Source organism: Physeter macrocephalus, chromosome 18 (genome assembly GCF_002837175.3).
Source record: "Physeter macrocephalus isolate SW-GA chromosome 18, ASM283717v5, whole genome shotgun sequence".
Taxonomy (NCBI): domain Eukaryota; kingdom Metazoa; phylum Chordata; class Mammalia; order Artiodactyla; family Physeteridae; genus Physeter; species Physeter macrocephalus.
The window spans coordinates 84,838,264-84,863,468 of NC_041231.1; the positions used below are offsets into that span (position 1 = coordinate 84,838,264).

Consider the following 25,205-nt stretch of genomic DNA (forward strand, 5'->3'; position numbering starts at 1 on the left):
GTCCCTTTTTAATCTCTGAACAATGAGGCAAAGCTTAGACCCAACTTTGGCTTTACCTCTACCCCCAAAACGAGGTGCCCGAACAGACGTGTCACGTTAAACAAAAGACATCCAGAAAATATCACAGGCAGAAGTACTTTATTTGGCAGTTTAAACCCGACACGTAGGGAAAAGAACCCTGTCCTCCTTCGGCAGCCTCACCAGAAACCCCTCCTTCCTATCCCAAGACAGAATAATGGCAGCGCCTTGCTGCATGAAAGGCAGCAGCCATGGCCTTGGCACCGTTTCTGGCTCCACTTCCATGGAAGGGCAGAGAAGCACTGCCCAAACCCCCCACTGGGTCAGAGCCCAGGTAAACAGCAGCAGTCACATCTGACCCCCTGCACAGACGCAAACCCAGCACTCATCCTGGCTCCCAAGCCTTCCCAAGGTGACCCTGTCTCAGCCAGGGCGGCCAGCACTCCCGGGCCCCTTGCACCCCACTCTGGGGAGCTGTGCAATGACGAGCAGAATCCTCATGTCTCTGGCAGGCGGAGGAGGGTTCCAGAAGTGGTGGAGACACTGTGCAAGAGAAAGACAAGGCTGGAGCCAGACACCTAGGCCTAAGGTCTGAGGAGAACTCAGAATCTGGCCGGGGATGTTCCCGGGTCCCAGAGAACGAGAGAGGAGCTGGGCTTTGCTAGTGAATGAAGCACGAGCGGGGAGAAAATCCAGCCTTGGGTCATTGCGCTGTCACCTGCCAGAGGCTGGGGGACGAGACTCACCAGTCCACCAGCTGGGACCCAATGAGGTCATGCACGTGGTAAGCGAGGCCGAGTCGCGCCGCGGCAGGTGCCCGCCGGCCCAGGAGCTCCGAGAGGAGTAGCTCCCGGTACTTGGCCTTCCGGACCATGCCGAGTACAGCCTGGCGCCCTGGAGGAGAGGTGGCACGGGAGAGGGGAAAGGTGAGTAAGGCCTGGAGGCCTGAGGGGTCACCAAAAAGTGTTCTTGAGGGACTGCGGGCCTGAGCTGCAGACAGGATACCTTTAACAAAATATTTGATGAATCTCCCAGCTCCGGGCACGGCTAGCCACCAACTTCCAGCATCTCGGACAGTGAGGACCCCGGCATTCACCAGCTGCCTAAGAAGGGGGAGATGAGGCATTGGCTCTGAGAACCCTCTCTCCTCCCACCCACTAATCGTTGGACACTAAGTCTCCAGAAGCCTGGGCACCCAGGCAAAGGGACTGGATGATAGAAGCCCAGCCCGGAGCAGTTCTCTGCTCACACCACGCTGCTCAGTGCCCCGTGCCCATGCTTGCTCTGTTCTCCTACCTGACTGCCCTCCCCCAACTCTTTCTTCTCCTGTTATTATTACATGTTCACTAAAACAGCTCCTCCTCTCCGAAGCCCTCCTTGACCACATGTCCTGACACACTCTCAGTCCCACCACCAAGGGAGAAACAGAGGCCTTTCTCCCGAGCTCCTGCCACTACCTACGTACGCCTCACCATAGCTCTTCCCACATCTTACCGAAAAAAAGTTTATAAAATGCTTTCAAGTATACCATGGGTTACAAAGTAGGGAGCTGGAGCCAGACCCAGCCTCTTGAAATGATATTTTTATTTAGCCCTTGCCCGGTTGTTGCTCTTTTGAATGTGAATGCTTTTGGGGCATCACAGCTCCTACCATTCTCTATTCCCTTGGTCTCAGCATGATTCCCATCAGGCATTTATGGCTCCTACCAGGCCTCTCTCTCTATTTGATTAGCCACCCAGATCTCTTAAATTTTAGTCCAGGGCTCCTTCTAAGGCCCCAGATGGGATAGGCCTCTTCTCTTGGGGGCGGAGCACAAATTTAGGTCATTTTATTAAAAAGAAGAGTCAGCGTTTTTAACAGGTTCACCAAAAGAAAGAGGACAAGGCTGGATGGGACTGGAGGGAGGTAGGGAGGGGCCAGATGCCTGATTCTTTTGGTCCCGCAGGTCTCACGTGATTTCTGGGTCCCTGAAGCCAAAGGTCTGTGTCATTTGGTCCTGCTGGAAGCTAAGGTCACTACAGGCTGGAAGTACTGAAGCCAGAAACTTCTGCACTGCGCCAGCGTATGGGCGGCCATCACAAGCCTTGAGGACCTGGAACCAGAAATGAGACACAAGGTCTGGTCCCACTGTCACCCCCCACTGACCTCTATCCCCAGGACAACATTTCTCTTCCTATGTTTTTCCTCCCGCTCAGGTCCTTCTACCTCTCATGCTTTTCCTCTTCCTCTTCTTCCTCTCCCTCATACCAATACTTACCAGAGACCTATGCCCTCTCTGTGAGATGTGAGGTGGGGGACTTGTCTCTCTTCTTTTTATTTCCACTCCCTAATTTCCCTGTACCCCCTCCCCCGGCCCCCATGACACACACAGTCACACGCACTCTGGTCCTATAGTCCTCAGTGAAGATGATTCCTTGGGCGTCCAAGTCGAAGCCTAGTTGGATGATTCTGATCTCCCCCTGCTCTTGAAGCGCCTTCTGTCTCCACAGAGATGACAATGAAAAGAAAGGTGTCAGGGTAAGATGGTCTGCTGTACTCTGGACACTTCTGTGCAGGGAGATTTTGTTTTCAAGTATTGGGGAGTTTTTTCTCTAAGTAAAGGAAAAATTACGGGGAGAGAATCAAGTGTATCACCAAATAGTCTCTTCCAATTAGTCTTTCACCCACCCACCTTATCAGTTATCTGTTAAACAATCAATACATATTTTCTAAGACCAATCATAGGCAGATACTAAGATAAAATAGTGATTAAGACATGGGCCCTGCCCTCAAGGATTAACAGTCTAGATTTTGGGTGGAGAAGGTGGAGAGGAATATGGGATAAAATGTTTAAAACAAATAAAAATAAACCAGGACTTGTGTTTCCAGGAATATAGCAAGACTAACTCACCCACTGAAAATTAAGTAAAATGCTGCATAAAATATTATTTAAAAATTGTTTAAGCATTAAAGAGCTCACAAGATAATAAGGAATTACCAGGCTAATATAATATCTAAGTGAAAACAAGAACTCATAGAAGTAATTGGGGGACTTCCCTGGTGGCACGGTGGTTAAGAATCCGCCTGCCAATGCAGGGGACACGGGTTCGAGCCCTGGTCCAGGAAGATCCCACATGCCGCGGAGCAACTAAGCCCGTGCACCACAACTACCGAGCCTGCGCTCTAGAGCCCTCGAGCCACAACTACTGAAGCCCGTGCGCCTAGAGCCCGTGCTCCTCAACAAGAGAAGCCACCGCAATGAGAAGCCCACGATGAAGAGTAGCCCCCGCTCACGAAGACCCAACGCAGCCAAAAATAAATAAATAAATAAACAAAATTTAAAAAAAAAAAAAAAAAAAGAAAAGAGATAATAAGGTATGGGAAATATTTGAAGAGCCAGTAACAAAACCACAATCACAAAAGTACATTAATCCAACTCGTATAAACTCATAGAACAGACAAAATAGTAATCAGTGAGGAAATGAAAGATTTCAATAATTTTAGTTACTAAGAAATTAGTAACTGAATAATGCACATTCTTTTCAAACATATAGGATATTTAGCAAAACTGACCATATAGCACAAAGCATGTCTCAATAAGCTTCAAATGACTGAAATCATATTGTGTACGTTCTCTGGCCATAATATCATTTATGCCAGAAATCATTAACAACAAGGTAATTAGAAAATGTTTATGAAGTAAGACATACATTTCTAATCAACCCAGTAAGTCAAAGAAAAAAGTCACAAAGGAAATTAGAAGATATTTTGAAATGAATGATAATGAAAACATATACCAAAACTTCACAGATGATACAGATATATTTCAGTACTTAGGGGGAAACTACCGCTCGACATGCATCTATTAGAAAAGAATAGAGGATAAAAATTAATGGGGGAAAGAAAGTAAAATAAACCCAACAGTAGAGGGGAAACATAAATGAAATGGAAAATATGCATGCAAGAGAGAGCAACAAAGCTAAATGATAATTCTTTGAAAGACTATTAAAATTGATAAACCCTGGTGAGACTGACCAAGAGAAAAGGGGGAAAGGGGAACCTAGAAAAAGCAGATAACCAATATAAAGAATGAAAAAAGGATCATCACTCAAGATTCTACAGACAATAAAATGAGATTACAAACTTCATGCCAATAAATTTGAAAATTTAGATGAAATTGACAAATTCTTAAAAAATACAATTTTTTCCACTAGAATGGACAAAATGGGATATATTCATAAAACGGAAATCTATGAAGATGAATTAACTATAGCTACATGTAACAACTTGGATAAATCTCAAAAATATTCATCTAATGAAACAAGATGTAAATAAATACATATGGTATGATTTTGTTTATATCAAGTTCAAAAGTAGGTAACTAAGCTATATTGTTTATGGATAAACATATAGATGGTATAAGGAAAACCAAGGGAATGATTATCATACCAGCCAAGTATGTCACCTCCCAGGGACTTAAGACATTTTGATCACAGAACGATATATGTGGGTCGTTGGCTGTGTTGTACAGTCTGACTTGGGTGATGGTTAAGTGGGTATTTGCTTTATAAACATTTTTTAAATTGTGTGTGTTTATATTTTCTTTTGTGCAATTTTAAAGCTTTTCTAAAATTTAAGCTAACACCAATAAGTTAAAAACAACAAATACTCTCTAAGGAGTGCTTCTGACTTGCTCCCTTAAGAGACTGGAGCTAGTCTCCAACTGCCTTTTCTTCTCTTCTTTCTTCCTGACAGGTTGCCAATTGCTAAATCCAACTGGATATTATTTTACTTGACCTCATCACAGACCACCGCCTTGAATCACAGGTTCTAACACTGCCACTGAACCACAAATTTTAAGGCACATTAAGAATCACTTGGGGCAGTAGCTTTAAAATGTAGATTCCAAGGTCCTACCTCAAGAAATCTTACTTCATTCGCACTGAGAGAGTCCCAGGAACCTGTAGTTTTGAATAAGCAGTCCAGGTAATTTGGTACATGCAAAACTCAGGACATACTTTGAGAAACACTGCCTTAAACGCTAGTATCTCCCGGCATTGGGAATTTGGCTCTATTATCTGTCACTGCAAACCTGGGGTCCTTAACCTTTGGCCTCAGAGGATCTGTGAAACAACCCTCTGCCCCCCAAATTGTACATATGCCATATATATATATGGCATATATGCATTTTTCTGGAGAGAGAGCCATAGCTTTCAGTATCTTCTAAAGTTTGTGAAAAGGTTAAAAACCGCTCCTCTCCTCCCTCTTCCTACCAATCTCACCCACATCCACAGACTGAACAACTACTCACATCTCGATGACTTCCAGTTCTGTATCAGTGGCCCAGAATTCTCCAAACCCTCACCCAACTGTCTACTGCACAGTTGCCTTTGGATGCCCCACAAGCACCTCCAACTCAACTTGTGCAAAATCAAACACATCATCTGCCCCCAACAATTCAATGTTCTCCTACTCTATTCACTCCACCAACTACTCAGTCATCCAGAAAATCCGAAAGATATTCTGGATTCCTCCCTCTTCCCCACTCTCCACATTCCTCACCCATCCTCTCCCTCCCTATACGCTGCCCTAATTTAGGCCTTCACCTGTTCTCAGCTGCAATATCTTCCTAATTGATCTCCCTACCTCATCTCACCGCTTCCAATCCATGCAAAACACCGTTCTCTCTCCTGTTGAACATTCTCTACCAGCTCACCGCCTTCAATGGAAGATGGAAATACTGATGTACAAGGTCTGTCCTAATCTGACGTCTGCCTGCATTCCTAGCGCTGTAGGCTCGAACCACGCCCGGTGACTCAGTTTCTCCAAAAGCTTCGCTCTTCCACCTTCATGATTTGGCACGCTCTCTGTAGCATTCTCCTTGGCACCGCAGTGCCTGGCCCAATGCCTGGCCCAGAAAGGACCAACGCTTGCTGAATGGCAGAATAGCTGGTGGACCGAGTGAGTGATGGGGAGAACCTCGTAAGTGCCCGCAAGGCACGGAAGCGCCTTCGGTCGGTCGCTCTGACGCCCCTCACCAGCTGCCGGTCAGCCACCGTCCGGTCGGGCACTAGGCTGTACACCTGGCTCCTCAGCGCGATGGGCGGTAGCGCATCCTCAAACAGGACTCGCGGGAACAGCCGCACTAGCTCCGCAACCGCCGCGCGCGCAGACCCTGGGAGGAGAGACCGGGTCACTGAGACGTGAAGCGGGGCGGGGAGAAGCGGGGGTACGACCCTGGGGGCGCTGTTGTCCCAACATACAGGGTTACCAGAGGCTAGGCCGCTCCCAGCTGGGGGTCTTTAGCCTCGCCCCGGGGTTGCCATAGTTACCTGACTCTCCCCGCAAAGGATCTGCCTCTACATCCCCTCCTTCTCGCCGCCTCTTCTGTCCGAAGGCCTCCGGGACCAAGCGATGCCTCTTCCGGCTCATATCCCGGGATCCTATGGATGCAGGGAAGAGGTAGATAGATATTGAAGGAAGAGAACACGAAAATAGTCACCCGGCGCAGAGCAGTGACGCACGGGCTCCCCGGGCGTGCCTCCTTAGAGAGCAGTCAGCCCGGTCTTAGTAGGCCGACGTGGTGACGAAAGGGGCGTCAACTTGTCATCCCTTTGGCCCTTGCTGGAAGGGGCGGTGCCAATGCAGATACCAGCGCCACCCTCATTGGCTGAGGCCCCACGTCCGCTGCTGATTGGCTTCCTCTGAGAGCCTCACGTCCGGGGAAGCCTGGGAGGTGCGGAGGGGCGCCGGTGGCCACGCTGTGATCTCCCTCCTGGTGTAAAGCGCACAGGCTCCCCCCACCCCCAGAAGGGTTAGGCCGCCACTGTCGCTGAGTGATTGCGTCATCGAGAGCGGGAGTCGGGGGGCGGACTACCTTTGCGTCCCTCTTCGACTTGTGACGTACCTGCCATGACGTCATAGCTCTGTGAAGGTGGAAGTCGAGGTTGGCGGGATTTGAGGTAACCAGATCCTTGATCTGAGCCCAAACATCCTTCCTAACCTCACTGCGTTTGGAGGAACTGGGGGTGGGGGTATAGGTCAAGGGAAAAGGTGTGATGTGCACCTGGCTATGGTTCTGTTTGAGGACATGGGGCCTGCATGTTTCAAAGCCAGAGCCTGGCCATCAGGAGGCTCGCTCAGTCCTGACTAGAAGTCTCTCTTCTCCAGCCCTTCTCTTTAAAAAGGGAAATTTCCCGTGGTCTCTCAGGACCTCATGGAGTCCAGAAGGACCAAGAGACGAGCCGGAAAGCTAGAGGTAGCTGAGCCTTGGAACAAGCTCCTCCTCCCAGCACTCTCACTGCCCACAGACCCTGCCCTCTACGTTGGACCATTTCCCTTCTACCGGCGCCCTTCTGAACTGGGTTGCTTTTCCCTGGATGCACAACGCCAGTACCATGGAGATGCTCGAGCCTTGCGGTACTACTGCCCACCTCCCACTAATGGTCAAAGCCCCAACTTTGACCTCAGAGACGGATACCCTGATCGATACCGGCCCCGGGATGAAGAGGTCCAAGAGAGGCTGGACCACCTGCTATGCTGGGTCCTGGAGCACCGAGGCCGGCTAGAGGGGTGAGCAAAGCATAGCACACAAGTAGCTCTAGAGACCTACACCTACTCTCTAAAATTGGGAGAGCCAAAGGGGGAGTGGGGTCAGCCCTTAGGCTATTCTTTGGAGGAGCCGTGTGCGCTAATGCTTGTGTCAGACTTCCAGCCCTTAACTCCTCCCTCTCAGGGGTCCAGGCTGGCTGGCAGGGGCCATAGTGACGTGGCGGGGGCACCTGACAAAGTTGCTGACGACACCATATGAGCGGCAGGAAGGCTGGCAGCTGGCGGCCTCCCGGTTCCAGGGGACGCTGTACTTGAGTGAGGTAGAGACGCCGGCTGCTCGGGCTCAGAGGCTTACCCGGCCACCCCTTCTCCAGGAGCTTATGTACATGGGGTACAAGTTCGAGCAGTACATGTGTGCAGGTGAGAATTGCCCCAGCTCTGTGGCCCACTCCCCCTTCCCCAGAGACTGAGACCCCAGCCCTGCTGCTGTTTCTCCCCTCGTGCAGACAAACCTGGAGGCGCCACAGATCCCTCTGGGGAGGTCAACACCAACGTGGCTTTCTGCTCTGTGCTACGCAGCCGCCTGGGAAACCATCCTCTGCTCTTCTCCGGGGAGGTAGACTGCATAGACCCCCAGGCCCCAAGCACACAGCCCCCCACCTGCTATGTGGAGCTCAAGACCTCCAAGGAGATGCACAGCCCTGGCCAACGGAAGAGCTTCTACAGGTTCAGGATGGGGGTGGGCAGGTTGAGAGCCTAGGATTGACAGCTGGGAAAGGGACTTGGGGGAAGAGGAGGAGGCTGGAGGGTGGTGGAGGGGTCCCACTGACCCCTTGCCTTTCCTGACAGACGGAAGCTCCTGAAATGGTGGGCTCAGTCGTTCCTTCCGGGGGTCCCAAATGTTGTTGCTGGCTTCCGTAACCCAGAGGGTTTTGTCTGTTCCCTCAAGACCTTTCGTACCATGGAGATGTTTGAATACGTCAGGGTAAGGCAATGGTGTCACAGCTCCCACCTGTATCCCCCTGTGCCAAGACCACAGGTCCAGTGTCCAGGGACCTGTAGTCCACCTTCCCCTTCTCCCACCCTCGCCCTCAATGCCAGTCTTCTGCCTCCTCCTGGGCTTTCTCCAGAATGACCATGATGGCTGGAATCCCTCCGTGTGCATGAACTTCTGTGCTGCCTTCCTTAGCTTTGCCCAGAACACAGTTGTCCAGGATGACCCCAGGTGAGGCATTCAGCTCTGCCCCTCCCCTCTGGGTCCCAGAAGCTCGGCCTCCAGCCCTCAACTCAGGACTCCATCTGCCCCGCAGGCTCGTCTACCTCTTCTCCTGGGAGCCTGGCAGCCCAGTCACAGTGTCTGAACATCGAGACGCACCCCATGCCTTCCTGCCTACGTGGTACGTTGAAGCCATGACCCAGGACCTCCTGTCACCCCCCAAGACACCCTCCCCCAAGGACTGATGCTTCACAGGGGCTGGTCCTGTTTCTGTGTGCACAGATAAAGGCATATTTCTAGGTGGTTCTCCCTGCTGTCTTTTGAGCTGTCATCCCTGCCCAACACCTCAGGTTCACACAGGTGGTTTGCTGTTTTATTGTTACGTTATTACACAGGGGTCATTCACTGGGTGTAGAGGCTGGCTGCAAAGACAATGTCCCTCCGCAGCAGGGTGGCTGCCGTTTCCATCTTGGCACCTAGCACAGGCTCGCCCACCAGGCGGGCCGCCCCCCGAAGCGAGCGACACATCTCGGCCAGGCGTTGGATGCAGCGGACCACCAGGCCCTCGGGGGTCCCCGAGAGCCCTGCCAACTCAGAGAAGGGCTGTGGGGGAAGTAGGGTGGGGACTGAATACGGTAGGGCCTGGGCAGCCTCTCCCCAGTCAGCTGTCCACAAAGCCCCAAACCCCAGCTACTCACCATGCCCCGGGCCCACTCGTACACAACCTCGACCAGGCCAAAATTCAGCTCTCCCACAAATTCCTCCACTGTCTGGTTCAAGCCACAGGCCATCTGCACCTCACCGATCCGCTTGGCCACGGCCCGGACACGTTCCACCCCCTGCAGATGGGGAGGAGAGGTTAAGCCCTGCCTTCCTACTCCAGGAAGGAGACCCAGATCAAGGAAGAAACAATTCCAGCTCTTCGGGGCACTTACAGGGCTGGATGGGGCACGTGGGGAATACACGGGGACGAGGACTGGGAGTGCCACGGCCGAGGGTGGGACGGGGGTGGGCGTCCCCTACCTGTTTGAGGGTGCTTGGGAGCTGATCACTAGGGTCCCCGGGGCTCTGGCAGACCAGGCCGGAGAGCAGGGCCGCGATCTCCTCGGGCCGAAGGGCGCTCAGCGCGTTGTCAAACATGAGTTCAGTGAGGAGCAGCTCATGGCTGCTCATGGCACAAGCCACCCGCCCTGCCAGCTTCACGGTGCCCGCTTCATCTACGTACCCCAGGGTTCGGAGCACCTGGAAGGACGGTGGGCGTTGGGAGCCTGCAGACCTCCTCGCTAGCCCCCCAGCCCCATCTCTGCCCTCCCACCTCTACTCGCTGGTGGTACTCAGTGAGCAGCAGCAGCGACTGATCCGACAGCAGGAAGCGCAGCCGCTCCATCTCCTTCTGTATCTGCATCCGTTCCCGCAGCTTCAGGTACTACAGGGAACCACCGGCAGGAGCATGTTAGCCTCCTCGCCCTCAGCACGGGCGCACTGAGGACAAGGGCTGCGATGGGGGTGGCCAGTCTACAGGGGACGAGAGGAAAAGTCCCCCTCCCAGCTTGGAAGCTAGCATCCAGGGACCTACCTGGGCAGGGAAACGGGGACTGTGTACACACTGAGCCCCCCGGATCAGCTCCTCCAGCTTCCGGACCCGGAGCCCCGCCTCTACCACCGACACATCCTTGAGCTGCAGGTCATTGACAGGGTCAAGGGTAGGGGGTCCTGCTGGGTGGGCCTGAGCCAGACGTAGTAGTTCCTGGACAGCAGTTGTCGCGGCCGCAGAGGGAGGCTCCTTCCTGAGAAAGGAGCAGGTCTTGGGACCTGGGGCAGAGGCTTCTCTTCCTCAGGCTGCGGGCGCCTGCCCAACCACACCTCCCCACCCCCCATCACATGGTCCCCCCGGCCCAGCATCTCTGACTTGAATTTTGGTTGCTGCCTCTTGCTGAAGTCCTCCAAGATCTTCTCCCCATTCAGCCGGAGCACCTTGGTGGTGATGGCAGCCACATCTCCTGGCTGGAGCTTGGCCACAGTGTGGTCACAGGGCCCTGTGAAAGGAGAGAGCAGGGTCAGACCTTGCCGTGGGCCCAGGCATCCCAACTGTGCTGCTGTCAGGAACTCGGCCGTCTGTCCCACTCTCACCTTCAGGCAGGAACAGCTTGAATCCCACGAGGTCATCTGGGTAGGGCACATCGGGGGAGGCTGGCCCCCTCTCCTGCGGGTCCTTGGACATGGGCTTATCACACAAGACCAGAGTCGTGAATACTCTGCTGGTGGAGCTCGAGGAGACCTGGGGAGGCGGGGAGGCCAGGACAGGGCAGTGTGAAGAGTGGACATCAAAGGCAGAGACCAGATCACCAACCTCAGGCAGGGATCGTGGTGCAGCCATGCAGAGCCCACCAGTATGGACTGGTAACCAAGTCAAGTGATGGGAGCAGACTCTGGGGGCAGAGCTTGGGGTAAGGACAAGGAGGTGAGCATGAAGTGGTGGGCATGGGATGGGAAAGGAGGACTCGAGGGAAAAATGAGAGCACTGGTGAATACAACCGGCCCCTCACCAAGTGGGGAAGATGGAGAAAGGGCTCGCCCCTCCCTCCCGGCCTCTGGGCTTCAAATTCCCATTGCCCTCACCTGAAGGATCACACCCAGTGCGTTGTGATGCTTCTGATTCTTCACAATCACCACCCTTCCCGCTGAGAGAGATTTCAGCCCATTCACAGACTCTATGATGCGTCGCTGAAGGGCAGGGACGTGAAGAGAGGGAATAAAGGGAGGAAGTGTCACAGAGACACTAGGACTAAGTTCAGGAGTACCCGAAGTGTCACAGTCTCTTCCTCCCTGTCTGCCACCCCTGCCCCCAACACTCACACGCACTTACCTGGATCAGGCTCCGGGTCTCTGTCAGTTCCTCCCCGCAGCTGTAATACTCAGGCAGGTCAACGAGTTGGCCAGTTACATCAGGCTCCTCCAAGGCCTCCAGCCGCTTGGTCAGTTCAGCCAGAGTCTGTTCATGGGCCTGGGAGAAGCCAATGTGGGTGTGCAGCAAGAGTCTCCAGGCCCAGAACCCTCCACTTTCACCCACCGGCCTCTGGATGCCCATCTCGTCCAGGCCTGGCTTCCCTTGTCCACGTCCTTCACAGCAGCCTGGTCACGCCCACCTCCTCACCTTGCTGTCCTTGCGGGATGGAAACTCAGAGAAGCTCCTCTTCATCATGTCCTCCACCCTGAGGGCATCCACCCGCAGCAGGTTGAGGATCATGGTGTACGTGAGGCGGAACTGGGACTGCAACTGGGACGGCTTCCCCTGGGCCGGGCCAAAGAAGCCAGTGAGGCGAGGGGAGACCCGCTGCTCGGCTGCTCTACTGCCAGCAGCTCTAGTCCCAGCTCCGCAACCACGGGGCCCTAGACAAACTGCTCACTCACCTCTGCAAAACAAGGGAGTGAGACTAAATAAATAAGACTCTCCAAGGTCCCACCTAGCTCCATATTCACAGTGGAAAAAGACTAGAGGAGAGGAGATCCAATCTCATCCTTGGATTTGCTCACTCCTACCCCGGCTTCTCCCAGGGAAAAGGATAGTAGAAAGAGGGGAGAAGGGAAGAGGGTTGGCAGAATCTAGCAGGTGCCCAAGCTGGCCTCACGCTGCCTCAGCTCACCATCATCATGCGGTGCAGGTCCGCCATCTCGGGCACACGGCCCTTGCAGAGCAGGATGACAGTGCCTGTGGGGTCCAGGCCCCTCCGGCCCGCCCGGCCTGCCATCTGCACATACTCCCCAGGGAGCAGGTCCCGGAAGGTGGAGCCATCGTGCTTACGCGTGGAGTCAAACACCACCGTCCGGGCTGGCATATTTACACCCATGGCGAAGGTCTCCGTGGCAAACAAGACCTGGGACGGGGGAGACGATCAGCAAAGGCGCTCCACGCAGCTGTGGCGCGGCCCTGGCCAAGCCCACCTCACTTGGTAGCCAAGGCTAAGAAGGCACCGGGCACAGTCCCAGACGGTTAACTCACAGGACCTCATTTAACTCTCAAGGCAAATCTACGGTATGTACTATCGCTTTCTTTGTTGTATTTATTTAGCTACCTGTTCCTTTCCTTTTACCCCCTATATCCCACTCCCATCCCCCCACTATCAATCATCCCGCTGTATTTAACACGTACATTTTTGCGTGCATGTGTTTTATAAAACGTGTCTTGTTTTGTGTATAATTTACAATTTGCCGTAAAGGCGATTACATATCTCCTTCTGTTTTCTTCTTTTCTTCCATGTAGTGTTTTCAACATCCATCCGTGTTCCTGTGGTTGCATCTAATCCGCTGCTTGCAACTGCTGCAGAACACTCTGTGTGGTGCATGCTGTACACTACCTACCGGCTCTCCCAGTGAAGGGATACCGCCAACACCCTGCCACAAGACTACAGCCAACAAAGGAAGAGCAGGCGTGTTCCCTCAATGACCAGGGTGAGAATTTCATTGTGATTTACACTCAGGAGTGGAATTTTGGGACAAAGAGTATGTATATACTTATTTTTGCCTCCAGAGTGCCAGGATGCACTTCAGACTGGCCACACCTGTACAAGGGTTCCTGTAATCCTGCAGTCTCCTACGTCTTGGGCAACACTTGGCATTAGCCACTTTCCTATATTTTACCAGTCTAGTAACTGTAAAGTCCTATCTTGCGAGTATTTCAATTTGCGTTCTTCTGACGACTAATGACCTTCACAAGTTTGCTAGCTTTCTGGGTTTCTCTTCCGAACACTGCGTGTTCATACCTCATACGCCTCCATCTTAAAATGTGAAATCTACAGTTCAGGGAGGTTTAAGTAATCTGCCCAGGGTCACACAGTGAGTAAGTGGTGGAGCTGGGATTTACACCCAGGCAGCCTGGAGCCAGAGCCCAAGTTCTTAACCATAACCAGTGCACTGTCCTGCCTAAAAGCTTGCCTCTCCCCTAAGTGGGCAACGAATGCCTTGGGGAGTCCCTCTCCCACCAGCATGTGCACCTTGACCAGGCCACGGCTGAAAAGCATCTCCACGATCTCCTTGAGGATGGGCAGGATGCCACTGTGGTGCACACCCAGGCCGCGGTGCAGGAGTTCAGACATGTGCAGGACCTGTTGGGGGCCGAGGCCCAAGATCAGAGATGGGGTCATGGAACACCCAATCCCCACCAGTCTCTGAGTCCCCCCTCCTTACCTGGGGCAGCTGGCGGTCAGAGCCTCGGAGGCGAGCGAGGCAGCGCTGCAGGAAGAGGTGAATCTCACTCTTCTCTGAACTCGTGGTGAGGTCAAGGGAGGTGAGGCCCGAGGCCTGCTCATCACAGCGGCCACGGGAGAAGGTGAACACCACCACGGGCAGCTGCGCACGGGTGCGGAGGGAGGCCAGGAGGGACAGGTACACACCACGGTCCTGGGGAAGTGGGGAGAAGGGAGTGGAGACTGAGTCCCTGAACCAGTGGGGGCCGAAGTGGCGGGAACTGAAGCCGAGTCAAATCGGGCAGTGCTCAAAGCTCAACTCCAAACACCTGGGGGATGAGGGCAGCAAGGACACGGGAGAAACAGGTGGTGGCAGGTACAAAGCCTGCCAGTTCTCACCTGTGCAGGCCCCCCCTGATGCGTGGGCTGCTTGGCCCCAAAGGTCTGGGCGTGTTTGCTCATCCGCTCCTTCTTGGCCTCCACAGCCGCATAGTACCTGGGGCAGGGGGAGGGGCGGCGATCGGTCACACCCAGCTGGGCCCAGCCCTGACTCTTCCCGAGACTCAGGCTTACCCCTTTGTGTGGAAGGTGCCTCGGGAGTCCAGCAACAGGAAGAGCTCCCCCTGGGTCTTGGGGCTGTTCCCCGTGAAGAGATAATGCTCCAGGGGGACTGGGCGAGCAACAGTGCTGATCACATAGATCTGGCGACGCTTCAGCCGCCTGAGTGAGGAGGAGAAGACAGCAGATCAGGGGTGGGAGTGCGGGAAGGAACCCACATCCCCACCATCTTCCCCCACTCTGGCTTCACCCAGTCTTTTCTGGGAGCTGGACTGCAAGGCTGTCCCCCGTCATCCTGTCTCTCAACTTGCGAAGTGATCTAGACCCAGGTGGGATCCCTCAGCCTCCCAAGGTGGAAATGTTCCCCGGCCGCACCCCTTTCTCATCCCCACCCACAAGGCCTGACCACTCTCCCTGCTGTGATAGTCTACGCCCCCAGCCCCGACTGAGGAATGCTACAGCCCCCTTCACCCAAGCACCCCAGGACACACATCTCACCCAATCCAGTCAGCAAATTCAAGGGCGTTGGGGACGGTAGCACTCAGAAGGATGATGGAGACGTGGTCAGGGAGCATGATAAGCACCTCCTCCCACACGACCCCGCGCTGCACACAGGGAGGGAAGACAGCTCAGAGGGGGCTGCCCTTCTGCCCCTAGGAAGTGGCACAGGGTTCCGTGTCGGGGCAAAGGAGGCAGTGAGGTTCGCGGGGTGTGTGGAATAGAGGAGCTGCTGAACCAACCCCACAGGAGAGGACTGCCAGGATCTGGGGACCCCGTCCCCTTACCTCAGCATCGTTGATGTAGTGAACCTCATCAAAGATGACCCACTCCAGGTCTCGGATGACATCCGAGCCACTGTATAGCATGGAGCTGGAAGAAAGAGACCCAAGGCTGACTTCCCAGTGGCTCCTGTCTCTACCCTCAACTCAGCCAACATGCTCTCCAGAGCAGCCTCACCTTCCTGACCAAAAATCCACCCGTGTCGAGTGCCCATCTCTCACCGAAGGATCTCTGTTGTCATAATGAGGCAAGAGGCCTCTGGGTGCAGCTGCACGTCCCCGGTGAGAAGTCCCACATCCCCAAATGTGTTTCGGAAGTCCCGGAACTTCTGGTTGCTCAGAGCCTTGATGGGCGAAGTATAGATGGTGCTGGGAGAAGAGCATGAAATTAGCCGGCCCCTCCACACTGACTCGTGGTCAGCACCTCCTCTCCCACCCTGAGCCTTCCCAGAAGCATGCCACAGAGCTCAGGCGCCCCCCCCTTCACCCTAACTTCCCTCATGTTTCCCTTCATGGAATTACCCAGGAAAAATTCTGTCCCCCAATCCCTTCCGAAACTAACTAAACTCCCCACGCTTTCTCATTTCCCTCTGGACCCCTGCCTCAGTTTCTCCCCCAAAACTCTCATCTAAAGGATGAGGTAGGGAGGTGGAGAAGAGATGAGACTTAGAAAGGTTGCAGGAGAGAAAAGGGCTGGTGAAGGGGAAGCTGGGGACGGGACTGTACCGCGTCATGTGTTTCTGGGCAAGGGCGATGGCGTATTCAGCCACAACCGTCTTCCCCGCGGACGTGTGAGCCGCGACAAAGACGGAGTCATGCCGTTCCAAGTGCAGGATGGCCTGTTTCTGAAACACATCTGGCTCAAACGCCCACTGTAGGAGAGAGAAATAGATGGGGGCTGGAGAAGGGAGAGGGGTCTTCCTGCCTCCAGCTCATGGGACATTCAGGGCAGCGGGGAGAAGGCCAGAGTGAGGCAAGTCTGGGACTGAGGTCCAAGCTGGCCTGAAGGCATCTGGCCTCTGGTGGGTAGAGGAGACAGGGAGTGGGCTGCGAGGAGGTGGGGGAGCATGTGAGGACTGGGCCACACTACCCGGAAGGCTGGCTGGGGAATGAGTCGGTAGAAATCATCGACAGGGGAGGTGACATCCACGGAAATGGCCCACTGCTCCTGAGGAGGGGGCTTGGGAGGCTCTGGGGGAGCTACAGCTGTGGATGCTTCCTGGAAGGGGAAAGGGGTGTAGGGTCAATAAAGATACAGTCAGAAAGCTGTTACCACTCCTCCCAAAAGATGCTCCAGTCTTCCCCTTGGACCCAACCAGGCCAGCCCACCCTGTCTGTGACAAGACCCTTCTTTCCTGCCTCAACCTCCCAGAACCACCAACCTGCAACACTAGGTTCTCCAAGCTGCTTGCTCGGGCCAGGGGAGCGCTGCAGGGAGAGGCTGAAACAGTGTCCCGTCTGGGACCGCCTGGTTGTCCCACTGCCTCACTCTCATCCTCATCGCCCCCACCCAAATCCAGGGGCTCCAGCAGACGGCTGAGGCTGAGCAAGCCGGGAGCTGGAGCCGGGTGATCTGAGGAGCAAGGCAAAAAGGAGACCTGGTCATGTCCACCTCTGCTCTGAAGACGAAGGGCACCACTTCCCCTACGCCCCCATCTCAAAACTAAAACTCACCCTCTGGTGCAAACTCCACGCCTTTCTTGAAGCCAGGTGGAACAGTAAGAAGATCTGGAGGACAGGGACAGAGAGAGAGAATCTGGGCTCTCGCACACTGCTGTGTAAGTCACATGGTACGTTAACCTAAAGGACGTCCTTCACAGCATAGACGTTGCAGTTGCGGATATTTATCGTGACAATTTTCCAATAGATGACAGTAAAGGTTGTTATGGAAGGGGTACCTTTTCCTAATTTGCTCAGAGAAATGGAAGAGCTAGCAAGGACCCAGTGACAGGCCCGGGCCCCTCTTCCTCAGGGCCCAGACTCAGAGCCCTACCTCCCAAGGGTCCATGCTGGCACCACCTCACCCTTCTCAAAGTCTATCTCCTCCTCAGCCTCCTCCCGAGTGCTCAGATCTGTTATGGTGGGCTCATCCATTCCACCTGGGGAGAGGTTGGACAAACAGGGATTCATGGGGTGGGACTGACACAGGAGGGGTGGAGACTAAGCGCTTCCTTCCCTACCATCCCATTTCCACAAGCGTCACCTGGCCAGAAAGGGTACTGTGTTGGATTCCCCCACAGGGACTGGGAGATGGGCCCAGGTGGCCGGCGAAGAGACAAGGAGGTCGTGGCCGACAGGTTTGTATTCTCTAGCAAGACCTGATGCAAGAGATCAGAGCGCCAGTGAGGCTGACCTTGCCTCTGACTCCCCTTTTCCCAGCCCTGCTTCTCGTGGCCCGTGACCTCTTACCTCCTTGTAGCCTAGTATCTGGCCTGTGGTTGGGTGTCTTTGGGCCTGTAGGTCGGAGGGGACTGGGGCCCCCAGCGTGGCCAGGAGAGACCAAGGATCCATCTTCCTCTGCCATTTTCTGGACAGAAGGAAAGTAATTTTCAGGTCTTCTTTCTCCTCTGTCCCAGCTTTCTTCAGGGACCCATCTCCCTAGTCCAGGCCCCTCTAGACCCCTCACCGGGCTGAGTGCTCCAAACCGTGCAGAGGCAGCCAGGCTGGAGATGACAGAAACAGCTGCTCTGCTTCTTGCTGCAGATCCGGGGCACAGGGAGGGAGGCCGTGGGGAAGCTGGAACAAGGGCAAGATGACACGCATGAGGTAAGAGAAGAGAGTAAGACACAGAGCAAAGAGAAGGTGATAGGATTCATACTTAGATCAGAAATGGGAGATGTCCCAGACAGACTAGGACAATCAGGCTGAAGGACTATTTTCCAAAGGTGGTTCTGCTTTACAGGACAAATGGCCTGCAACTGAATTACCTGGGGTGCTGGTTAATAATACATATTTTGGATTTCAGAATCTATGGACCTAAGAATTTGTATTTTAAAAAAGCTCCCCCACTCAGCTCGGTGCTCTGTGATGACCTAGATGAGCGTAATGGGGGTGGGGGATGGGAGAGAGGTCCAAGAGGGAGGGGTTATATGTATACATATAGTTGATTCACTTCGTGGTACAGCAGAAACTAACCCAACATTGTAAAGCAATTATATTCCAATAAAAAATGAAAAAGATCCCCTACTAGTAGTTTTTTAGGAAAAGGGGTCCCAGACCGAAGGATGAAGAGCCAGGTGCTCAAAGGCTAGCATCTCAGACACCAACAAGTGCCCTGGAGAGAGAAAAAGACTCCAAGGAGAAAAGACACATTTGAAAGAGCAGTTCTCAGAGTTAAGGTATCCCCAGGGCTTCCAGCTCTGTCCTCCCATGGGCTCTGACCCACAGCAGGTCCACGGGGTTGGGAGTCTGTCCAGCACCTGTCTAGGCCCGGATGACAGGCGTCCAGAGCCAGGAGAGCCAGGTCAAGTTAGATCCTACTGTGAGGAGGGTGAAGGAGGTTTTAAGTTCAATGAGGGTCAAGGTTAGGGTCAAAAGTCACTCACGGTGCTCTCTGGAGCCCCAGGCACATTCAGCAGCTCCCAACGCCCTGTGCATCCCAGCTCTACTGCCCGAAGAGGCAGGTCCAGAGGATCTGGGGGAGGTAGCACTACGGGGGAAAGGTCACAGGTCAGGGGTCAAGGGTCATTCCTTGTCTACTCCTCCTTTCCACCCCCTGCCCCTCACCGATTCGCTCCGTCTCCATCATCCTGGAGCCACCCACGGCAGCTACCTGGCAGCCCGGAAGTGCAGGGAGGAGCCGAAACGGCGGAAGTAGAAGCGACTTCCGGCACAACGCCTCCGGGGGGCGGGGATGAGCGCTACCGAGGGGCGGGCCCAAACCGGTGGGATGCCGGGCGGAAGTGTGTGCGCCGCGGGCCGCCTTGGTTACCGCGTTCTCCGCCCTTCGCTACGTCATCGCTCCGAGCCCGCGATCCGCTGCCCGCTTGGGCGCCGCCCGAGACCGTGGGGCTCCGGTTGCCGCCCCCTCAGGTAAGGCCTTCTCCTCAGCCTTCGTCCCTTTTTTCCGAGCTCCTTCTGTCTTCTAGCCCCTTTGGTTATTCTGAAAGCGCTGCGCGGGTTCCACTGCCTTCTCTGCTTTTCGGACCCCGCGATTGCCATACTAACCCCAGCGAGGTTGGGGGGTCTGGTGCCATCGTCTTGGCGACGGAGGGGGTATTTCTCCCTTCCTGGGCCACGTGGTGCCCCTAGGCGCTGGTATCCGTGATTCCTGAAGAGAGAAGGGAATGCTGGTTGATCCCGACGAGCGGGGGTTTGGACGGCAGCCTGGTTTAAGCAAGGGGTAGGGAGAGGCAGAAGACAGGAGTAGGCAGGCCTGGAGGGGTGGGGCTGGGGTCAGTGTGCACGGCGTGTGAACCCTGGGCGGTGACAGTGGAGAAAGATGTCTTGGGCCCTGCCCCTGAACCAGGAGCCACCATGTTGGTGATACCCCCCGGACTGAGCGAGGAGGAGGAGGCTCTGCAGAAGAAATTCAACAAACTCAAGAAAAAGGTGAGGGAGTGTGTGCGGGTATGACCCAAACTTTCAAAGACTCTACACTGAGAACACCTGGGGTGAGTGTGAGGGGATGCGGGGGTGGGGATTCAGCTAGCTCATACCTGGAGATATACCACCTCTCAGTGTAGCTTCAGGAATGGACTTTCTCAAGTGTGTACTTTCTTTTCTCTCTTTACTATTCAGTCTGCCAAGGAGTTGTCTTCCTTTCCCATGGCTTTTAGTACCACCTAAGAGCTGGCTATCCCAAGCTTGGTTTATCCAGTTCCATCTAGTGTTTTACTGATAACTTTCACATATCCAAAATTGAAGCTATCATCTTGTCTGTTCTAAACTTGGTCTTCCAAATAGGGCTGATGACATTTACTTCTCCTATGTGTTTGGAATGAAAATCTTATTTCTGTCTTCTGCTCAGTTTGCGTAGCCAAACATTTGCCAAGTCTTGATTCTTCCCTTGAAGTAATTTCTTCCGTTTACTTTTTCCTGTGTATTCCCTAGATCAGGTCTTTGCTGATGCTCACCTAGCCTGTCGTAATGGTCTCTCAACAAGTTTCTTTTCTTGGACAGACTTCTTCACTCCTATTAAAATGGTGCATTGAAAACACAAAACACTGTCCTTCTTTTTCTCAAAACCTAGTGGTTTCACATTGTCTGTAAAACAAAGCCTTAATCAGGCATCCCTTTCTATAGAACTATTCCTTGACCCCAAAACATGCATTCCCAAAGCTTTCTTATCTTTGCATCTTTGCCACCCTGTTTTCTTTGTCTAAAATGCCCTTTCCTCTCAGTCTGTGTTATGCAGGTTGTATCCAGGACCCAGTTTTATAACCATTTGGCATCAGAAAAATCTCACTTGCTCTCAGCTACAATCTGCACTTATGATCAGTCTTGAAAATTCAAACTGGTCATCTTATTTCTCAGACTGTAAGCTTCTTGAGGGGAGGATCTATGTCTCATACTTGTGCATATCCCTGTTTCAAAGCAATGGTGTGTTCTTATTAAACATATAGGGGTGGATGGATGAAGTCCCTAAGAAGGCACGGAGGCTTATACTTAATTGCAGCTTATATCCGGGGGCTCTGGTCTATGATTGAATGCCTTGTTTTCAACTTGAAAAACATGAGACTGTGGAAAGCCTCTGGAGGCCATGGTTTGGATAGATTAGGTATGGCTGGCTTTGTAGATGGGGGGGGGGGGACTATGGGAGACTATGTAAGAGGCAGGGCAGCCTCAATGTACCACTCCAGGGGCACCATTTGCATTTTCTCTCAGAAAGGTGTCCCCGGAGTGATGCGCCCAGGGGCCTTGGGAGAGGACCTGGCCAGGGATTGGCCCTCACCAACTCCTCTCTTCTCACTCTTGTTCCCAGAAAAAGGCATTGCTGGCTCTGAAGAAGCAAAGCAGCAGCAGCACAGCCAGCCAAGGCGGTGTCAAACGCTGTGAGTGACAGGGGAAGCGGGGAGAGACTGGAAGTGAGCAGCGCGGGCTGACCTCTGTCACAGCCTGGCCAACATAATGCCTCTTTCCCTCGCCACTCCAGCACTGTCAGAGCAGCCTGTGGTGGACACAGCCACGGCAACAGAGCAGGCAAAGCAGCTGGTGAAGTCAGGAGCCATCAGTGCCATCAAGGCTGAGACCAAGAACTCAGGCTTCAAACGTTCTCGGACCCTAGAGGGGAAGTTAAAGGTGAGCACAGGCAGAAAGATTGTTGAGGGACTCCTTGACTTCAGAGGGCATCCTTCTGTTGGATGGAACGGAGGTAAGTTTAGGGGGAAAGTAACGCCAGTTTAATCATGGGCAAGTTGCTATACCGTTCTGAGCTTCAGGTTTCTTATCTGTAAAATGAAGGAACTGGATGACTCCTAGATTCTCCTCCGTTTTACGCATTCTGTGACTCTAATCCATCACGTAGTAGAGCTCCTGGATTGTGTTGCTCTGAGGAGTTGAACAGGCTGAGAAGGTCATCAGGTTTAAGACATCTTTAAGTAAACTAACTGCTTTAAGTGTGTATTAAATCTTTTATGTGAAAGCAAATAAACGAAAAAAAAAAAGATAGGCCAGGGGAGCCAGGAAGAGGAACTCCTTCTGTCCCGTGGTTAGGCAGCCTCCTGCTCCCCCACTGAGGTGGGTCTCTACCGTCTTCCCAGGACCCTGAGAAGGGGCCAGTCCCCACTTTCCAACCGTTCCAGAGGAGCATATCTGCTGATGATGATCTGCAGGAGGTAATGGTTTCCAGTTGTCTGTCTCTGAGGGGCTGGGGATTGAGAAAAATGAGAAACCCACATATTTGGGACCACGTGCCAGCATCTCGGACTCATCTTAACTGTCCTTGGTTTCCTTTTCAGTCGTCTAGACGTCCACAGAGGAAATCTCTGTATGAGAGGTTAGAGAAAGATAGGACTGGGTCCCATTGGCGGGGGGCGGGGGCGGGGGGATTGCCTGGGTCCTTAGGAGGTTTGGGACTGGAGTGGGAGGAGCAGGGGCTGCAGAGGGATTGTTGAGTCTCCCCAGGCTCTGGGAAGACAAGGTAGAGGCCCCCTTTGATCCTCACTGTCCACCTCTCCCCAGCTTTGTGTCTTCCAGTGATCGGCTTCGGGAACTGGGGCCAGATGGAGAAGAGGCAGAGGGTCCAGGCGCTGGTGATGCCCCCCCTCGCAGCTTTGACTGGGGCTATGAAGAACGTGGTGGCGCCCGCTCCTCAGCCTCCCCTCCCCGAAGCCGCAGCCGGGACCGCAGCCGTGAGCGGAACCGGGACAGAGACCGGGAACGGGATCGAGACCGAGACCGGGAGCGGGACAGAGACCGGGACCGAGACCGGGACAGGGACCGGGACCGAGACCGGGACAGGGACCGGGACCGAGAGGGCCCTTTCCGCAGTGAGTGATCTTGGCTGGTGGGAAAGTGACTTCAGATAAGGTTTAGGTGGGTCCTACTCAAGTGGACTCTTAAAGTGGAGGGGAGCTAGACTATGTCTCGTTACTGATTTCTATCCTGTAGGGTCGGACTCGTTCCCTGAACGCCGGGCCCCTCGGAAGGGGAACACTCTTTATGTGTATGGAGAAGACATGACGCCCACCCTCCTCCGTGGGGCCTTCTCTCCCTTTGGAAACATCATTGACCTCTCCATGGACCCACCCCGAAAGTAAGGATGACAGTGGGGCAGGATGAGAGTCCTTGGAGGACCTGGGGTATGAGACCCGAGGGAGGAAGCTAGCCTGTCTCCACAGCCTATAACACTGGGTTTGATTGGGTCCCGAGGAGCCCATAGGCCCTCTACTGACCCTGTGTTTTCTCATCCCAGCTGTGCCTTCGTCACCTATGAAAAGATGGAGTCAGCAGATCAGGCCGTTGCTGAGGTTGGGACTTCCCAGATCTGTTCTTCCCATCCCTCCTGCCGTCCTTATATTTTCTTTCTAAAATACTGGGAGCCAGGAGGAAGTCATTTCCTCTTGACAGAGACGGTCTCTCCCTATTTACGCAGGAAACCTTGCATTCTCAAGTCCCTACTTAGTCTGTTCCTAGGATGGCAACTCCTGGAAATTCTCCTTTGGTTTGTCTATAATGTTTCCCCCCATCCTCTGCCCCCTCCCCTCTTCTGCCCCAGCTCAACGGGACCCAAGTGGAGTCCGTACAGCTCAAAGTCAGCATTGCCCGAAAACAGCCCATGCTGGACGCTGCCACTGGCAAGTCTGTCTGGGGCTCCCTGGGTAAGAATGGGATTCTTCCTCTCTCATTCTGTCCCCTACAGCTCACCCTTTTTTGTTCCCCTGCATGCCCCTGGGTTCTGTAGAGGTGATAGAGGTCTGGATTTGTGTGGCAGCTGTGGGGATTGGAAGGAGAATCATCAGGCCTTCTGTCAGTTAGAAGTAGGAGAAGGAGAGAAAAGTATTGAAAACAATTGCCAAGGCACTGACTGGAACGGGGAAAAAGTGGAAGTGACAGAGGTTGGTGAAGGAGGTGAGCATCTCATGCGGCCTTATTCGTTTTGAGATGCAGTATAGTTGGTTTTATAAAATAAGCCTTTGAAATTAGGGATATGGAACTCAGGTATGAGATAAGGCATGAAAATATAGACTAGAGTCATCTGTATCACGGGGTAGCTGCAAAACGATAGTGTTGGCAGGGAAGACTGAATTTCAAGAGAAAATGAACCGGGACTGGGCTTGAGGAATAGTCAGAGGATATGGTGGGAAGCTGGGCTGTGTTCCTCATGCCCCACACGTCCCCAGCCATCCTGACCTGTTAGGCCGAAGTTGAGGATGCTGCAGAGGAGACAGAAGGAGAGGTCGTGGGGCCGGGAGCGGCACCCGAGGGGCCTGGGTCATCGCAGCCAAAGGATACAAGCCTTGAGAAAGAGGAAGTGATCAGCAGAGTCAAGATACAAAGCTCCAAGAGAATGGGGGCTTGTATGGGGGGTTCTCTCTAGCCCCAGAGTGGCAAGGATGGGCTCCTTGGAGGTGGGGTGAAGAGAGGGACACACCAGGGGTAGGGAGGAAAGAGGAAGGGGAAGGGACGGCTCGAGGGAGAATGCTGAGGGCCAAAGCTACACCCAGAATGAGTTCTCCTGATGGAGTGAATAACCCGTTTTACCTGAAATAGATTTTCGTGTAAAGGAGTGGGCACAAGGGAGTTCAGGGCAAGAGTGGCCCTCTGTACGAGAAGGAACCAAAAAGGACCAGCACGTTAACAAAGGACTATAGAGATTTTCTAATTTTTTAATTTTTGGTGTACTGACTGAAAGTTGTGGGTTAACATTATTCACACGTCTCAACAATAACATTCGGAGTTTTTCTAAGAACAAAACACTCATTACGGTATTTGCATGTGCCATGATAACAGTGTACACTCTTTTTTGCTGGGGCCACGGGTTGGTAACCGCTGGCCTAAGGGGGCTAAAGGTATTAATAGAAAGGCCATCCCGGCCACCAGAGGGCAGCATGGAAACTGGGCATCCAAGGGCCAGAGGCTAGAGTTGAGGTGGTCAAACTCTGGGCCTCCGGTCTCATCCGTGCTCTCCTTCAGACCTTAATGAATACTCTCCTCCCTCCCTAGCTGTCCAGAATAGCCCTAAGGGTTGCCACCGGGACAAGAGGACCCAGATTGTCTACAGTGATGACGTCTATAAGGAAAACCTTGTGGACGGCTTCTAGGGAGTGGAGCTGGATTCCGTGTGCCTCATCTGCCCCAACGCTGGTCTCAGTAAAACACTGAGGTGGAAGCTCACACATCTCCCTCAGCCTCTGGTTTTTCAGCACTTGGGATTGGGGTTGAGCCTTTACAAACGGCTGTTAGATTTGATCTCAGTTGTAACAACATGGTCAGTGCACGCTCCCCACTCCTTTACCCCAAAAGGATCTTGAACACAGG

The 25,205-nt window shown here is 53.5% G+C and overlaps 4 protein-coding genes across 7 annotated transcripts; 2 read left to right on the forward strand and 2 right to left on the reverse strand.

Moving 5' to 3' along the window:
• Nucleotides 1-112: 112 nt before the first annotated feature.
• WHR1 (winged helix repair factor 1) lies at nt 113-6,555 on the reverse strand. Of its 3 annotated transcripts, none has more exons than XM_024121730.3 (7): nt 6,330-6,555; nt 6,036-6,172; nt 2,400-2,495; nt 1,971-2,110; nt 1,024-1,121; nt 765-912; nt 113-561 (listed from the first exon to the last, which is right to left on the reverse strand). In XM_024121730.3, exons 1-7 carry the CDS (start codon nt 6,427-6,429, stop codon nt 516-518), a joined length of 765 nt encoding a protein of 254 aa, XP_023977498.2. In that variant the 5' UTR covers nt 6,430-6,555; the 3' UTR covers nt 113-515. The 3 variants fall into 3 exon arrangements, with proteins under 3 accessions (XP_023977498.2, XP_054936151.1, XP_054936152.1); XM_055080176.1 differs by having other exon boundaries at nt 129-561; nt 2,400-2,609; XM_055080177.1 differs by lacking the exon at nt 1,971-2,110 and having other exon boundaries at nt 129-561; nt 2,386-2,609.
• Nucleotides 6,556-6,710: 155 nt separating this feature from the next.
• DXO (decapping exoribonuclease) lies at nt 6,711-9,070 on the forward strand. Its single transcript, XM_007110089.4, has 7 exons — nt 6,711-6,959; nt 7,168-7,569; nt 7,733-7,968; nt 8,055-8,274; nt 8,398-8,533; nt 8,679-8,773; nt 8,859-9,070. The coding sequence occupies exons 2-7, from the start codon at nt 7,214-7,216 to the stop codon at nt 9,007-9,009; spliced, it is 1,194 nt and encodes a 397-aa protein (XP_007110151.2). The 5' UTR covers nt 6,711-6,959; nt 7,168-7,213; the 3' UTR covers nt 9,010-9,070.
• A 42-nt stretch (nt 9,071-9,112) lies between these two features.
• Nucleotides 9,113-19,113, reverse strand: SKIC2 (SKI2 subunit of superkiller complex). The gene is made up of 28 exons (XM_007110091.3): nt 19,011-19,113; nt 18,830-18,933; nt 17,911-18,020; nt 17,694-17,811; nt 17,488-17,602; nt 17,309-17,383; nt 16,959-17,012; nt 16,667-16,857; nt 16,375-16,503; nt 16,011-16,156; nt 15,507-15,653; nt 15,291-15,375; nt 15,004-15,110; nt 14,521-14,667; nt 14,347-14,443; nt 13,949-14,161; nt 13,756-13,866; nt 12,409-12,639; nt 11,919-12,056; nt 11,631-11,768; nt 11,384-11,488; nt 10,895-11,042; nt 10,674-10,800; nt 10,341-10,551; nt 10,080-10,190; nt 9,788-10,006; nt 9,463-9,603; nt 9,113-9,367 (listed from the first exon to the last, which is right to left on the reverse strand). The coding sequence occupies exons 1-28, from the start codon at nt 19,030-19,032 to the stop codon at nt 9,167-9,169; spliced, it is 3,741 nt and encodes a 1,246-aa protein (XP_007110153.2). The 5' UTR covers nt 19,033-19,113; the 3' UTR covers nt 9,113-9,166.
• A 73-nt stretch (nt 19,114-19,186) lies between these two features.
• NELFE (negative elongation factor complex member E) lies at nt 19,187-25,203 on the forward strand. 2 transcript variants are annotated; one of them, XM_007110093.4, is made up of 11 exons: nt 19,187-19,316; nt 19,753-19,835; nt 21,208-21,277; nt 21,379-21,524; nt 21,986-22,060; nt 22,184-22,221; nt 22,407-22,714; nt 22,836-22,980; nt 23,140-23,194; nt 23,443-23,545; nt 24,891-25,203. In XM_007110093.4, the coding sequence occupies exons 2-11, from the start codon at nt 19,761-19,763 to the stop codon at nt 24,986-24,988; spliced, it is 1,113 nt and encodes a 370-aa protein (XP_007110155.1). In that variant the 5' UTR covers nt 19,187-19,316; nt 19,753-19,760; the 3' UTR covers nt 24,989-25,203. The 2 variants fall into 2 exon arrangements, with proteins under 2 accessions (XP_007110155.1, XP_007110154.1); XM_007110092.3 differs by lacking the exon at nt 23,140-23,194.
• Nucleotides 25,204-25,205: the final 2 nt, after the last annotated feature.

Bases quoted from the DNA above. Each gene is read 5' to 3' on its own strand.
- DXO (XM_007110089.4), top strand. From the start codon at position 7,214: ATGGAGTCCAGAAGGACCAAGAGACGAGCCGGAAAGCTAGAGGTAGCT. The intron at 8,534-8,678 runs GTAAGGCAATGG...GGCTTTCTCCAG, and splicing joins AGATGTTTGAATACGTCAGG to AATGACCATGATGGCTGGAA. The intron at 8,774-8,858 runs GTGAGGCATTCA...TCTGCCCCGCAG, and splicing joins GTTGTCCAGGATGACCCCAG to GCTCGTCTACCTCTTCTCCT.
- WHR1 (XM_055080176.1), bottom strand. From the start codon at position 6,429: ATGAGCCGGAAGAGGCATCGCTTGGTCCCGGAGGCCTTCGGACAGAAG. The intron at 2,610-6,035 runs GTGAGGGGCGTC...TCCTTTACTTAG, and splicing joins CGGTGGCTGACCGGCAGCTG to AGAAAAAACTCCCCAATACT. The intron at 562-764 runs GTGAGTCTCGTC...TCTCTTGCACAG, and splicing joins GGGTCCCAGCTGGTGGACTG to TGTCTCCACCACTTCTGGAA.
- SKIC2 (XM_007110091.3), bottom strand. From the start codon at position 19,032: ATGATGGAGACGGAGCGAATCG. The intron at 18,021-18,829 runs GTGAGTGACTTT...CCCTTGTTCCAG, and splicing joins CTGGGGCTCCAGAGAGCACC to CTTCCCCACGGCCTCCCTCC. The intron at 9,368-9,462 runs GTGAGTAGCTGG...CTTCCCCCACAG, and splicing joins ACGAGTGGGCCCGGGGCATG to CCCTTCTCTGAGTTGGCAGG.
- NELFE (XM_007110092.3), top strand. From the start codon at position 19,761: ATGTTGGTGATACCCCCCGGACTGAGCGAGGAGGAGGAGGCTCTGCAG. The intron at 19,836-21,207 runs GTGAGGGAGTGT...TCTTGTTCCCAG, and splicing joins TCAACAAACTCAAGAAAAAG to AAAAAGGCATTGCTGGCTCT. The intron at 22,981-23,442 runs GTAAGGATGACA...CTTCTGCCCCAG, and splicing joins TCCATGGACCCACCCCGAAA to CTCAACGGGACCCAAGTGGA.